At 47.3% G+C, this 12321-nt stretch overlaps 1 protein-coding gene across 6 annotated transcripts in view; it reads right to left on the reverse strand.

Annotated features, from left to right (window-relative positions):
- Window positions 1–1211: 1211 nt before the first annotated feature.
- NPAS2 (neuronal PAS domain protein 2) overlaps window positions 1212–12321 on the reverse strand; it is a 172248-nt gene continuing 161138 nt past the window's right edge. For 4 of the 6 annotated variants that reach the window (XM_017547924.2, XM_017547922.2, XM_017547923.2 and 1 more), the window contains exons 17-21: window positions 11239–11436; window positions 9356–9546; window positions 8932–9024; window positions 4728–4908; window positions 1212–2579 (exon numbers count right to left, since the gene is read on the reverse strand). In XM_017547924.2, the coding sequence (XP_017403413.1) occupies window positions 2397–2579; window positions 4728–4908; window positions 8932–9024; window positions 9356–9546; window positions 11239–11436 (846 nt within the window). In that variant the 3' untranslated portion in view covers window positions 1212–2396. The remainder of the gene's footprint in view (window positions 2580–4727; window positions 4909–8931; window positions 9025–9355; window positions 9547–11238; window positions 11437–12321) is intronic. The other 2 variants (XM_037745512.1, XM_037745514.1) reach the window with 1 other exon arrangement.

Consider the following 12321-nt stretch of genomic DNA (forward strand, 5'->3'; position numbering starts at 1 on the left):
AAAAAAAAAAAAAAAAAAAGAAAAGAAATAATCCAGTTTTACACAGCATTTTTAAGGGGGTTCATTCCTGCTTCCTTTAATATGTTCTAGTATGTGCAAAATATTTTCACTTCATGCCATCCAAAACTGATCCTAGTCATAGAACTGGGAAGAGCCATTCCCATTCTACATGGGCGGAGTTGGAGCAGAGAGCCATAAGGAGCAGAGGGTGCAGCAGGGAGAGGAACTTCGCTCTCTTGGGCCAATGCTTTTGGAAAGGGCATTGCCATCTCAATGGTTCTCAACCACAGTACACCAGTGTACTCTCCTGTCAGCCACATGATGGGGTGGCTGTCTGTAGTTGGCAGACATGTTCTAGATGCTGCAGCTATGCCCCCAACCCCAACATGGCATCTGTACACATATTTTATATGCAGACACAGATACGCTGCCCACATCACTGATAACTAAGTATTGGTGGCGAAACCCCATGGAATTCCAGCCGGAGTGAGTTTAATGATGGGCTATAAATGAATGCTTTGGTAGAGAATGTCTTGGTTATCTCCATGGATTTTACCTATGTCAAGACTGAGATGTTGGCCAGGCGTGGTGGCTCACGCCTGTGATCCCAGTACTTTGGGAGGCCAAGGCGGGCAGATCACTTGAGGTCAGGAGTTCGAGACCAGCCTGGCCAACATGGCAAAACCCATCTCTACTACAAACACAAAAATTAGCTAGGTGTGGTGGTGGGTGCCTGTAATTCCAGCTACTCGAGGTGAGGCAGCAGAATCACTTAAACCTGGGAGGCAGAGGTTACAGCAAGCCGAGATCGTGCTGCTGCACTGTAGCCTGGGTGACAGAGACTCTGCCTCAAGAAAAAAAAAAAAGGGAAAGAGAGAGAGAGAGACTGAGATGTTTCCAGAAACTTTTTTCTGTTTTGTTTTGCTGTCACTTCTACAGTAAACGATTGTTTTTCTGGCGCGAACTTTAGTACAAAGATCAGAACCTGATAGGCCGATGCCCATGTTGCAGCTGCAAAAGCTGAACACTGCCTGACTTACTGATCACTTGCTTTCATCTTTTCTGTATCTTTATCCTTGAAACATCTTGAAATTAGAAAAATAGGATTATTGGTGAAAAGATGTATGCAGGGATGTATAACAAGGGACAGAGGAAATTGTACAAATTTGTTAATTTATTACAAAATGTTCACTCACAGAAAAACACAAGAAAACTTTTATACTTTTATATTTGGGAAAGGAACTGGTATCTCAGATACAAAATAATTTACACATAAGCCATACAATTTTATTTTATATAGAAATAGGTCATTATTACAACAGCTGTACAATTCACTACGCTTCATCTTATAATTACATAAAATCTTTTCTTTAGAAACATCTCAACATAACAAAACATACAAAAAAAGCAAAGTGCATTTTGAAAAGGAAAATCCAATTCTCAGTATTCTCATGAAGATATGTAGAAAGATGCAGCATTCTCACTCAAAGGGCCAGCACATGGCGGGATCTCTCCGGGGACTGCAGTCCCCCAGGCCTGTCTGGCTTGTGAAACCTCTCCCCTCACAGGCTTGAAGCTCTCAGCAGAACTCTGGAATGTCGGCTGGCATGATTGTGCTTTGCTTTGAGTCCACCTTTGTAGTTGCAATCAATGCAGTAAACAGGAAATAGTCCAGTGTTTTATTTAGGGGCTAAAAAATCACCGCCAGCATGGCATGGGGTGAAGAGCCTCACCCCGTTAGGGTTTAGGCCAGAAAGTGTCAATCTGCAGCTTGGTTAATAACAACCAGCTTCTCTGATTTGGTGGGCTGTTGTTGTTACCGTGGTCTCTCAGTGAAGCCATGAGACCTTATTATTTTTTAAAAAAACAGAAAGTGCCTAAGTTATTTCCTCTGTGCAGCTGTGCAAATTAAAACAAAAACAACCATTTAAAAATAATGAAAAATAATCTCTTTATTCTCTCTCTCCAACAGATCTCTGACCCAGTCCTCCAATGCAAAGGGATGACGATCAAGAGAGCGAAGGCCAGCTAGCGCAGATGGCCGGGCTGCAGTTGGCGAGAGTGGCCAGTACACTCTCGGGGGACGCGGCGAGATGCGCCATCTCTGAAGGTAAACCGAGCAATGACGCCTACACGGGGCACCTGGTTCCTGTCCAGTATGGCTATAGAGTGTGCCCAAGAACCTCGGAGGCAAGGGAAACACGGTCCGTATTCCTGATCATTTCCACTGCACCAGGTGCTGCACTCCAGGGATGGTTACCATCCAGGAGTTCTGAAACGTATGCAGTGTGCACAAAAGCCAAGGGTTTAGCTCAGACTCCTCTCCCCGTCTCCTGTGGCCACCCCCCTCATCCATTGGTTAAAGCTGATTGTGTCCCGACTTTGGTGCCAGGGCACTATCGGGGCGGCTGCTGGAGCCCTGACGACTCAGACAGACTGCTGACCCTTCGGGGAGGACGCAGGGGCTGGGGCTGTGCTGGGGGCGGTGCGGGGTAGCCCAGGGTCCCTGGCTGTTGTGAGTAGGTGGAGAGAAGTAGCGAGTCCTGCTGCTCACTGTGCAAGGAGGTTGGTGCCTGTACCTAGAAAAAAAAAGAACAAAGGGCTTCAGAGGTGGTTCTGATGTGTCCGCCCTCAACTGTCTCACAGGGCAGCGCGGGGCGTGCTGCAGATTCAGTTAGACTGCAGGGCTGTCTTTCTTGGGGAGTCATGTGGGGAGAGGTGGCTCTGGCAAGACCTGGGGGTGTGATGGGGATGGGGAAGAAAGGAACCTTAGGATGAATTCTGAAGCTAAGTTCTCTGCCAGTAGTAGGGGGCTCTTTCTGGCCCAATTGGCCTTGCGCTGTGCCTGTGGGGAATGGTTTCTTTAACACGTGCACATGATCTACATGTAGCCAGCATGTTTTTGGATGATGGAACCTGAGGCCACATCAAACACACATACAGTTTGCAGACTTTTCACTGCTGGTCCCTGATCCCCTAGCTGCCTCCAGATACGGCCATTCGCCAGCGCCTACTAGGAGCATTGTGATTGGAAGTTTAGAAGCTTCAGCGGCCAAAGCCTGACTTTGGAAACTTCAATCTCATCACCCACTATCCCCTTCCTTGAAATCTCCCCCTGCAAGTAAGCCAGCACCTCCCTGCTCTCCAAGCTGCCCAGGCACAGCCGCCCTGCACTTGTGCTCAGGCTGTCTGGCTGGAACACCGTCCTCTTATCTTCACCCTCACCCACACTTCGGGCATCTCCTGGACATCAGACTTTGCGGTGGGTGCCTTCTGAGCCCTCCCTCTTCTCAAGTCCCTTCCCCACGAAGGCTTCCCCACCACAGCACTCCCACTCTTCCCAAATCCGAGACTATGTTCTGTGCTAACCTACCTCTCTGCACCCCACCCCAAGGCCCCTAAGGGCAGTGAGAGGGCTGAAAGGCTCTCGGTATTCATAGCCTGTATCTTGTATGCAACAGGTGTGTGCAAACTTGTCTGTTGCTCATTTCCCATCCAAAATCACTTCTGGGTCTCGAGAACTGACAAGATCTGCAAAGCCAAAGTCTGATGTGACTCCCACTATGCATGGGGTCAGGGAGATTTGAAAATTATAGCACAGATGGCTTAGCAGCACTGGAATTAAAGTGCACTCTAGAACTTCAAGGGTGGCTATCTTCATCGCAATCCACAGTCCTCAAGAGGCCTTAGCCACTGCTCATTCTCCATGGCTCTGTAGGTGCAGTTGGGGCTGCAGCCAGGGACAAAGCCCCCCAGGACAGGGAAAGGCTGGGGTGAGGAGGGGCACCCTGCACATGGGCGAGGGAAGGCCAGGCTCTTCTGGAGCTTGGCAGATGCAGATGTGTGGCCCCCACATGAACCTGCAACCAGTGGCTCTGACCCTCCCTGCTTCTGGCATACTTGGCACTTGCTTGAAGTAATTTTTGCCTTCTAAGTAGCGACCACATGTAAATGAGCTCCAGATTTTCCTGGCAAGCCCAATTTCACACAACATCACTGTACTTATTAAGGCAGGTTAATGGATCTGTAATTAAATGTGATTTAGTTTTATATTTACATAGGACTTTCTCTATAAACACACTGAAAAGTCCAACATAGTCATCAATGTTTTTTGGCTTTTGCTCTAACAACTATGAAAACGTCAAGACACAAATCCTTGAGTAAAAACTACTTTTTAAAAAAGGAACATTTCAGGCCAGGTGCGGTGGCTCATGCCTGTAATCCCAGCACTTTGGGAGGCCAAGGTGGGTGGATCATGAGGTCACGAGATCGAGACCATCCTGGCCAACATGGTGAAACCCCATCTCTACTAAAAATATAAAAATTAGCTGGGCATGTTGGCACATGCCTGTGGTCCCAGCTACTCAGGAGGCTGAGGTGGAAGAATTGCTTGAACCAAGGAGACAGAGGTTGCAGTGAGCAGAGATTGTGCTAATGCACTCCAGCCTGGTGACAGCAAGATTCTGTCTAAAAAAAAAAGGAATATTTCAGCACATAACCAAACAAGGCATAATAGCCAACTCGTAATTTCATGTACTACACAGACACAGACTTCATAAACTTTAAGCATGAAAAACAATCAAATAAGAACCTTTCTGGGGCTTGCTTCTATACCATGGATAGAACAACTTTGAAATCAAGGGAATAAAATATCTTTGAGACTTGAGGTACAGAGCATGGCCCAGCTCTCTGGCCTGCACAGGGGCCCCCTGGGCTGTGGCACCCACCTGCAGGTAGTGCTGTGGTGGCTGCTGCCGGGCCTGTGCGGGCTGCAGGGGCGATGGCTGGGAGGTGGGGAAGCTGGGGTGGAGCACCGCCTGCCCCATCAGCAGGACGGGCATTGGGGCACTGCTGCTGTTGGTGGGGTGTGCGTCTGGATTTTGAAACACGGTCTGGCTCTGTGCATACCTGTTTCACATGGGAAGGAGAAAACAAGTCCTTTAAGAAGGCAGTATTGATATGACACCAAAATCACAAGCAACAAAAGAAAAACTAAGTTGAACTTCGTAAGAAACTTTTGTGAATCAAAAGACACTATCAATAGAGGGAAAGGCATCCCATGGAGTGGGAGAAGATATTTGCACATCACATGTCGAATAAGAGACTGATACCCAGAATATATAAAGAATGCCTACAACCCCACAGCAAGAAACCCAAACAACCCAATCAAAAAACGGGCATGGGGCTGACATTTCTCCAAAGAGAAGCTAGAAAAGGCCAACATGCACATGAAAATGTGCTCAGCATCACTAGCCATTAGGGCAAAGCCGATCAAAACCAAAATGAGATGTCCCTTCATACTCATGACAATGGTGACTATCGAAAAAACCAGGAAGTAACAGGTGTTGGTGAGAATGCGGAGACACTGTAACTTTAGTGCCCTGTTGGTGAGAGTTATTAAATGGTGCAGCCACTGTGTTAAATGTTGATATGGTTTGGCTCTGTTTCCCCACCCAAATCTCATGTTGAATTATAATCCCTCATGTTGGAGGCGTGGCCTGGTGGGAGGTGATTGATCATGGCTGGGGACGTCCCCCTTGCTGTTGTTGTGACAGAGTTCTCCCGAGATCTGTTCGTTTAAAAGTACGTAGCCCCTCCTCTCTTGTTCTCTCTCTGCTCCTGGCCATGTGAAGATGTGCTTGCTTCCTCTTCACCTTCTGCCATGATTGTAAGTTTTCTGAGGCTTCCCAGAAGCAGAGGCCTGTACGGACTGCAGAAGGGTGAGCCAATTAAACCTTTTTTCTTTATAAATTACCCAGTCTTAGGCACATCCTATAGCAGTGTGAGAATGGACTAATACAAATTGTATGGTAATTCTTCAAAAAATTAAACACACAATTACTATTCTACCATATGATCCAACAATTCCACTTTTGGGTATATACTCAAAAGAAGTAAAAGGAGGAAATTGAAAAAGATAATTATACCCATGGATGTGTACACTTATCTTTTGATTATTGTGAGTAAACTATTATATAATAAACAATTATTGTAAACCATTATTCACAATAACCAAAAGGTAGAAACAATCTAAGTGTCCACTGAGAGATGAATAGTTTAAAAAAATGGTTTGTCCATATAGTGGAATATGATTCAACCCTGAAAGGGAAGGAAATTCTCATGCATGCTACAATATAAATGAACCTTGAAGACATGTAAAGTGAAATAAGCCAATCACACGAACACAAATGTTATATGATTTCTCTTATATGAGGGCTCTAGAGTTGTAAAATTCTTAGGGACAGAAGGTGGCTTTCAGGGGCTGGGGGAAGGGAGTGGGGAGTGGGTGTCTAATGGATACCGGATTTCAGTTTGAAAAGGTGAAAAAGTTCTGGAGCTGGATGGTGGTGATAGTTGCACAACTGTGTGAATGTATTTAATGCCATGGAACTACACACTTAAAATGGTTTAAATAGTATAGTTATGTATATTTTACCACAATAAAACATTCTTAGGCCTGGCACAGTGGCTCATGCCTGTAATCCCAGCACTTTGGGAGGCCAAAGGCGGATGGATCACTTGAGGTCAAGAGTTTGAGACCAGCTTGGCCAACATGGTGAAACCCCATCTCTACTAAAAATACAAAAATTAGCCAGGTGTGGTGGCACATGCCTGTAATCCAGCTTCTTGGGAGGCTGAGGCAGGAGAATTCCTTGAATGCGGGAGGCGGAGGTTGCAGTAAGCTGATCGCACCACTGCACTTTAGCCTGGGTGACAGAGCAAGACTTCATCTCAAAGAAAACGAAACAAAACATTTTTAAAAAAAGAAAGAGATGATGATGATAATGGTGCATTAACCAGGAGCAGAGAAAGGCCACTGAAGAACAGTCTGGGGTTATGGACAGGAGCAAATGTGTAAAGACACTGGAGAGAAGTCTGCTTTGTGTGATCTTTTTAGAGATGTTATTTCCCTGCATGGGTCATCCGTGACAGGCATTGGGGTTCCAGACTTCCCCTGAGGAGGCATCTCTGTGTGAGGGAGGCAGATGCTGACACACCCGGGAGAGTGGAGCTGTTAGGTCGTGTCTGGAAGAGACAGTCAGGGAGATGGGGAAGGTATAAATGATCAGTTTAACCAAAAAATGGCAGTTAGAGTTCCCAGAGTTCCCAGATGAAAGAATTTCCATACTTCCCTAGTTCATGGCATTTTAGGCATCTCTGGAAAGTGATGTAACAAGAATTTTTGTTTCCATTTTTAATTTATCTTTTTTTGAGAGAGTTGTACTCTGTTGCTCAGGCTGGAGTGTAGTGGCACAATCTCAGCTCACTGAAACGTCCACCTCCCTGGTTCAAGTGATTCTCCTGCCTCAGCCTCCCGAGTAGCTGGGATCACAGGCACCCACGACCATGCCCAGCTAATTTTTGTATTTTTAGAAGAGATGGGGTTTCGCCACCTTGGCCAGGCTGGTCTCGAACTCCTGACCTCAGGTGATCTGCCCGCCTTGGCCTCCCAAAGTGTGATTACAGGCGTGAACCACCTCGCCCAGCCTGTTTCCACTTATTTGGATCATTTAGAAAAAACAGGAATAATCCGAAAGCAAAACCAGCCCAGTTCCCGCCCCCCCACCTAACTGATAGACATGAATGGAACTTTGCAGATGGCTCTCTACAACGTGCAGCTCCCTCTTTACCCTCCTGTGACCAAAGGGAGGGCCAGAAAGTCTCGGGGCAGAGGCTGCCTAGAAAGTTATCCTGAGGCATGGGAGACCCCAGACAGGGCCAACAAGGTGCACTTTGAAGATTCACGGAGCCAAAGGGGCCTGTGGCCTGGAGTTAGCTGGCTTCCAGCCCCACCATGTGTGCTGTGTAGCCTTCGAGAATGTAAGCTTTAGAGCTACATTTAAAAGCTCAGCCTCTTCACTAGTTAAAAAAAAAAAAAAAAAAAAAGAGGAGCATGTGCCAGCACCCTTGAGTTTTTATTGGGATAAAATGAAATAATGAACATGCAAGCCCTGCCCTCAGAAAGGCTGTAACCATCTACCATTACTCTCTTTTCTGAGTAAAAACTACTTTTTAAAAAAGGAACCTTTTCAGCACATAACCACACAAGGCATAATAGCCGACTTGTAATTTCATGTACTCCATAGACACAGACTTCATAAACTTATGAAAAACAGTCAAATAAGAATCTTTCTGGGGCTTACTTCTATACCAGGGATAGAACTGAAGGAGGGCACAGAAGGAAGGCTTCCAGGGACAGGGCCTGGGGGTGCCTGCGAGGCCTCTACATGAGGACATCCCAGGGCTGATCGGCTAGCAGTGTCCTGGTGAGCTGTGGACTCCAGTAAACCAGTGTTAAGGTGAAGGAGATGTCTGTGTGATAGCTCTATTTCTGCCTCATTCTGAAGCGCTAGAAACTGTTTTCCAGCAGCTTTTAAACTATCCCCCTGTGTCTCCAGTAACCATTGTCTCTAGTAATTAGGCAGCTGAGCAAAGCTGCGTGGGGTGCTGCGGGTGCCAGTGGAGAGGAGGTTGGGGAAGGGAGGGAGCGGGCTGCTGGTCTGGGAGGGAAGGGCCCAAGCACAGTGCCAGAGGCACAGAGCACCAAGTGTGCCTATGGAATGTCAGCTGGAGCCTGGGGGAGGGTCCTTGAGAAGGGGATGGTGCTATACCTTCCAGGGATGTCTCCAGGGGTGAGGGCTTTAGACCTGTAAAGAAGTTGGAAGATGATGGCAAATATGGGGTGTGAACCATTTCATTCAGTGCTGCTCTAAGCATGGGTGCTGACTCAAAGTTTTTTCTGCTGAAATGGGACACGATAGAAGAAAAGCTAAGGGGCAGTGTCCCCCTCACAGCTGTGGGCACACTCAGACCCTGGCTTTATTGCAAGGCTCATGTGAGTGCTGCTGGCCCAGGCAGGTGAGGCCTGGCCAGCCTGGAACCAGTCCGCCAGTGCTTGCCTCCTGCCTCCCGCCAGGATCCACGACGTACTTGACTTGCCGTCCCGTCCTGCTGACCTCCGAGGGCTGCCTTGCGTCACAGGACCCGGGCATCATGGGCTGGATGGGCTGGCTCAGCAACAGCCTTCAAGCAGAGGTGGGGACATAGGAAACTGATCAGCACCTGAACTGCAGACCCACTGGTGGTGGCAGTACTTGCTCAGCCTAGCTGGACCCTTCATGGTTGACCCTGATCCCCACTAGCCCCACTCTGTTCTCAGAGGATGATGGATACAGCGGGTAACCTCCCCTGGACCTCAGGACCCCAAGCCCTTTCTTCTGCTTCCTTAGCTGAGATCAGCTGTGGGCACTTTAGAATCTGTCTGAACTCTGCCTCCGTCTAAAGCAAAGTAGAACTGAAATGAATGGGGTAAAATGACGCCTGGGTTATCCTTCAAACAAGGGCAGTCTTGTACCTGAGCTGCCGGTCATGGCTGAAGTCTGGGCTGGGCTGGCATTGGCTGGCATCCTGGGAGGTGGAAGCAGGTGTGGTTAGATTCAGACTTGTTGGGAGCACTGCTGTGGTGCTGCTGAACGGGGACACCAGGCTGCTTCCAGAACGGCTGCTGCTCTGCATCAGCTGCGAGCTTCTCATTGGCTTTGGACCCTAGAGCATCATTTCAATGAGAAAGGTAAGACTTGGACTCAACCTCCAGGCCATCTCTCCAGGAAATCTCCCCAGTGCCTCCTCCTTCTACCCACCCTTGCCTTTCCTCTAAATCAGAACCTCCCAGCTATTGAATTACTTTGATCTCCTGACTGTCTTCCCCATTGGATTGTATTTAAATCCCCTGGGACTAGGACAATGCCCAACTTTAGGCAGGCAAGTAGCAAATGTGCCTCCAACTGAACTACTTTCTGCTTCAAATTCTACTACAGACACGTGGCCCTCCTGGTTGTTTCTCTGACTCACCAGGCCTACTCCTGCCCTGGGGGCCTTTGCACGAGCTGACTGCTCTGTGGAATGCTCTTCTTCTGAGATTGACGTGGCTCATTCTCTCAGTCCCTCAGGTCTTGACTCAAATATTATCTTATTCACGAGGCCTTATCTGGCTACCTATTTACACCTCCAGCACACTCCTGGCCCTCACCAGCATTCCTATGCCATTGGGCATATCATTTTCATGTTTGTCTGTCCTCACTTGGAACAGAGATTCTTTTTTCTTTTCTGTTTTGTTCACTGCTGTCCCTCAGAACTCAGAATTGAGTGCCTGGCACACACTGAGTTGAGTGAAATAATAAATGAATGGGGAGTGGGCTTGCACCTGCTTTGAGTTTTTCTATTTCACTGATTGTCCATTCATCCAATAACATAGTGCTCTCATTCTTAAAGATTTTACACAATTTTCCAATATCAGATAGTATAAATCTTTCCTCAGTTTTCTCTTTTCCAAAATTTTGTTGGCTCTTCTCACCTGTTTATTTTTCTGCTGACCTTTTGAATCAAAAGGCTGCATTTTCAAGCAAAACTCTTACATTTGAAGACAGATGGCCTAAATACTTCCATGTGTGCTTATTGCAGCTTATCTAAGTTCCCAGATTCGCTACTGGACTACAAACTCCTCGAGGCCTAGGACAACTCTTGTTCATCATTGTTCCCCTGGGTATTGGTGAATTCAGGAGCTCAGCTGACGTTACCGAAGCCACAAGGGCATGGGAATGCAGGGCTGGAGGAAAGGCTGCCTTCCTATCCGTCATCCTCCAGGAGCCCTGCTCCAGACTTCTGAATTTCATTCAGTTTGAGTGCCATTTATCTGCTGGCAATTTTGTCCGATTGCAAGGTCATTGGTGGCTTGGAATAGGTGGAAATGGCTGTGAGGGTTTGGCAAGGAGTCTGGGGGGCCTGGAGGAGCAAGGGGTGCCTGGGGCAAGGGACAGTGAACAGCAGTGGCTGCCCACATGGGTAATGGTTAAAACCATAGTAAATGGTGGGGACTGTGGACATGAATGCTGGGACATTCAGCTACCAGTGGGTCTCTGGGATGGCCATATCTGCCTCCAACCCTAAGTCAGCATCAAAGGTGAACATTTTAGCTGCGCGATATCTTATAAGCACAGGAATAAGGGACTAAGGTGGATGTTTATAAAACACAGAAGGAAGCCAATACAACTTGGGGCTTCAAAGTGACTTTAACAGAAGAAGGAAAAAAAAGCTCACCCAAAAACCTACCCCCCAGTCTATAACCAACAGGGCAGTGGGCCTCAGTTCATGCAGGCTGCAGGAATCAAGTACGTCCCAAACTGCAAAAGGGTGTGTGCTCTAGAGGCAAGGACGGAAGCTCATGAAGGGCACATTTACCTGGGTTGATATCACGCTTGATTCTCTGAGCAGGTGCTGGCTTGAGACCTGGGCAGAGGAGATCTGCCCTGGAAGTTGGGGGCCTGCCCCGAGCTGGGGCTGAGTCACTGCCGCCGACCTTTGCTGTAGCTGCTGCTGAGCCTCCGGTCGCTGGGTGCCGCTGAAGCTCAGGGATACAGCTGGCGGCTGTAGGAACATCTGGGAGCAGAACAGAAATGCCTGTGAAGTTGGGGTCAATGGGTGCCTCACCAGTGTGTACCTTCTTTGCATTCCCTGTGCCCAGTAAGAATTTCTTGCTCTGAGCTGCCTAGAAATAGCTGATTTACTCAACTGGTGAACATGGAGCACCTGTGATGCCCCAAGCACAGTGCATGGCACTGGTCACAGAGCCATGGGCTGGTGAGACACTTTCTGCCTTCATGAAGGTTACAGGCAAGTGACTGATGCCTAACAATGTGAAAGCTGTTTAGACCCAGATGTTCTGTAAATAATGTGATGTACTTGTTTGGAGTCTAAGTTGGCTTACTAGCTTCTTACTAGAAGGGAGAAATACCTAGTGAGTGGAATGGATGATGCAGTAATGATAATATTGTATCATAATAATAATAGGGACAGAGGGATGGCTTACCTGTGGCGTGGGCCACATTGCCCTTACAGTAGGACCAGGCTCTGTGTCTGTCCTTGAATCTCTGACCAGTGACTAGTGTCTGTACCCATGCTGCTGTTGAGAATCTTCCACCCAGTGCTGTCAGCTGAGATGGCAGATCTCTCCCATTAATTAGAGGACCACATTCCCAGGCAGGTCAATAAGCATGATATGATCGCATAAAATCAAGTCCATGCACTTTAAAATTATGTTCAAGTTTTATAATCATCATGATCACCTCTATGTGTTTTGTTACCTAAGATGTCTCAGAGACATTTAAGAGGCTACGATATATTAGCTTGGTGGTTTTAATTAGAAAGGTTTAAGATAATTTTAGGTGTTCTTGAGAATCCTGATTTAGTTCAAATAAGTTTGGTGTATTTGATTTAAAACAGTTGTTTACGCCGGGTGCTGTGGCTAATGCCTGTACTACAGCA

Source organism: Cebus imitator, unplaced genomic scaffold, assembly GCF_001604975.1.
Source record: "Cebus imitator isolate Cc_AM_T3 unplaced genomic scaffold, Cebus_imitator-1.0 Scaffold202, whole genome shotgun sequence".
Taxonomy (NCBI): domain Eukaryota; kingdom Metazoa; phylum Chordata; class Mammalia; order Primates; family Cebidae; genus Cebus; species Cebus imitator.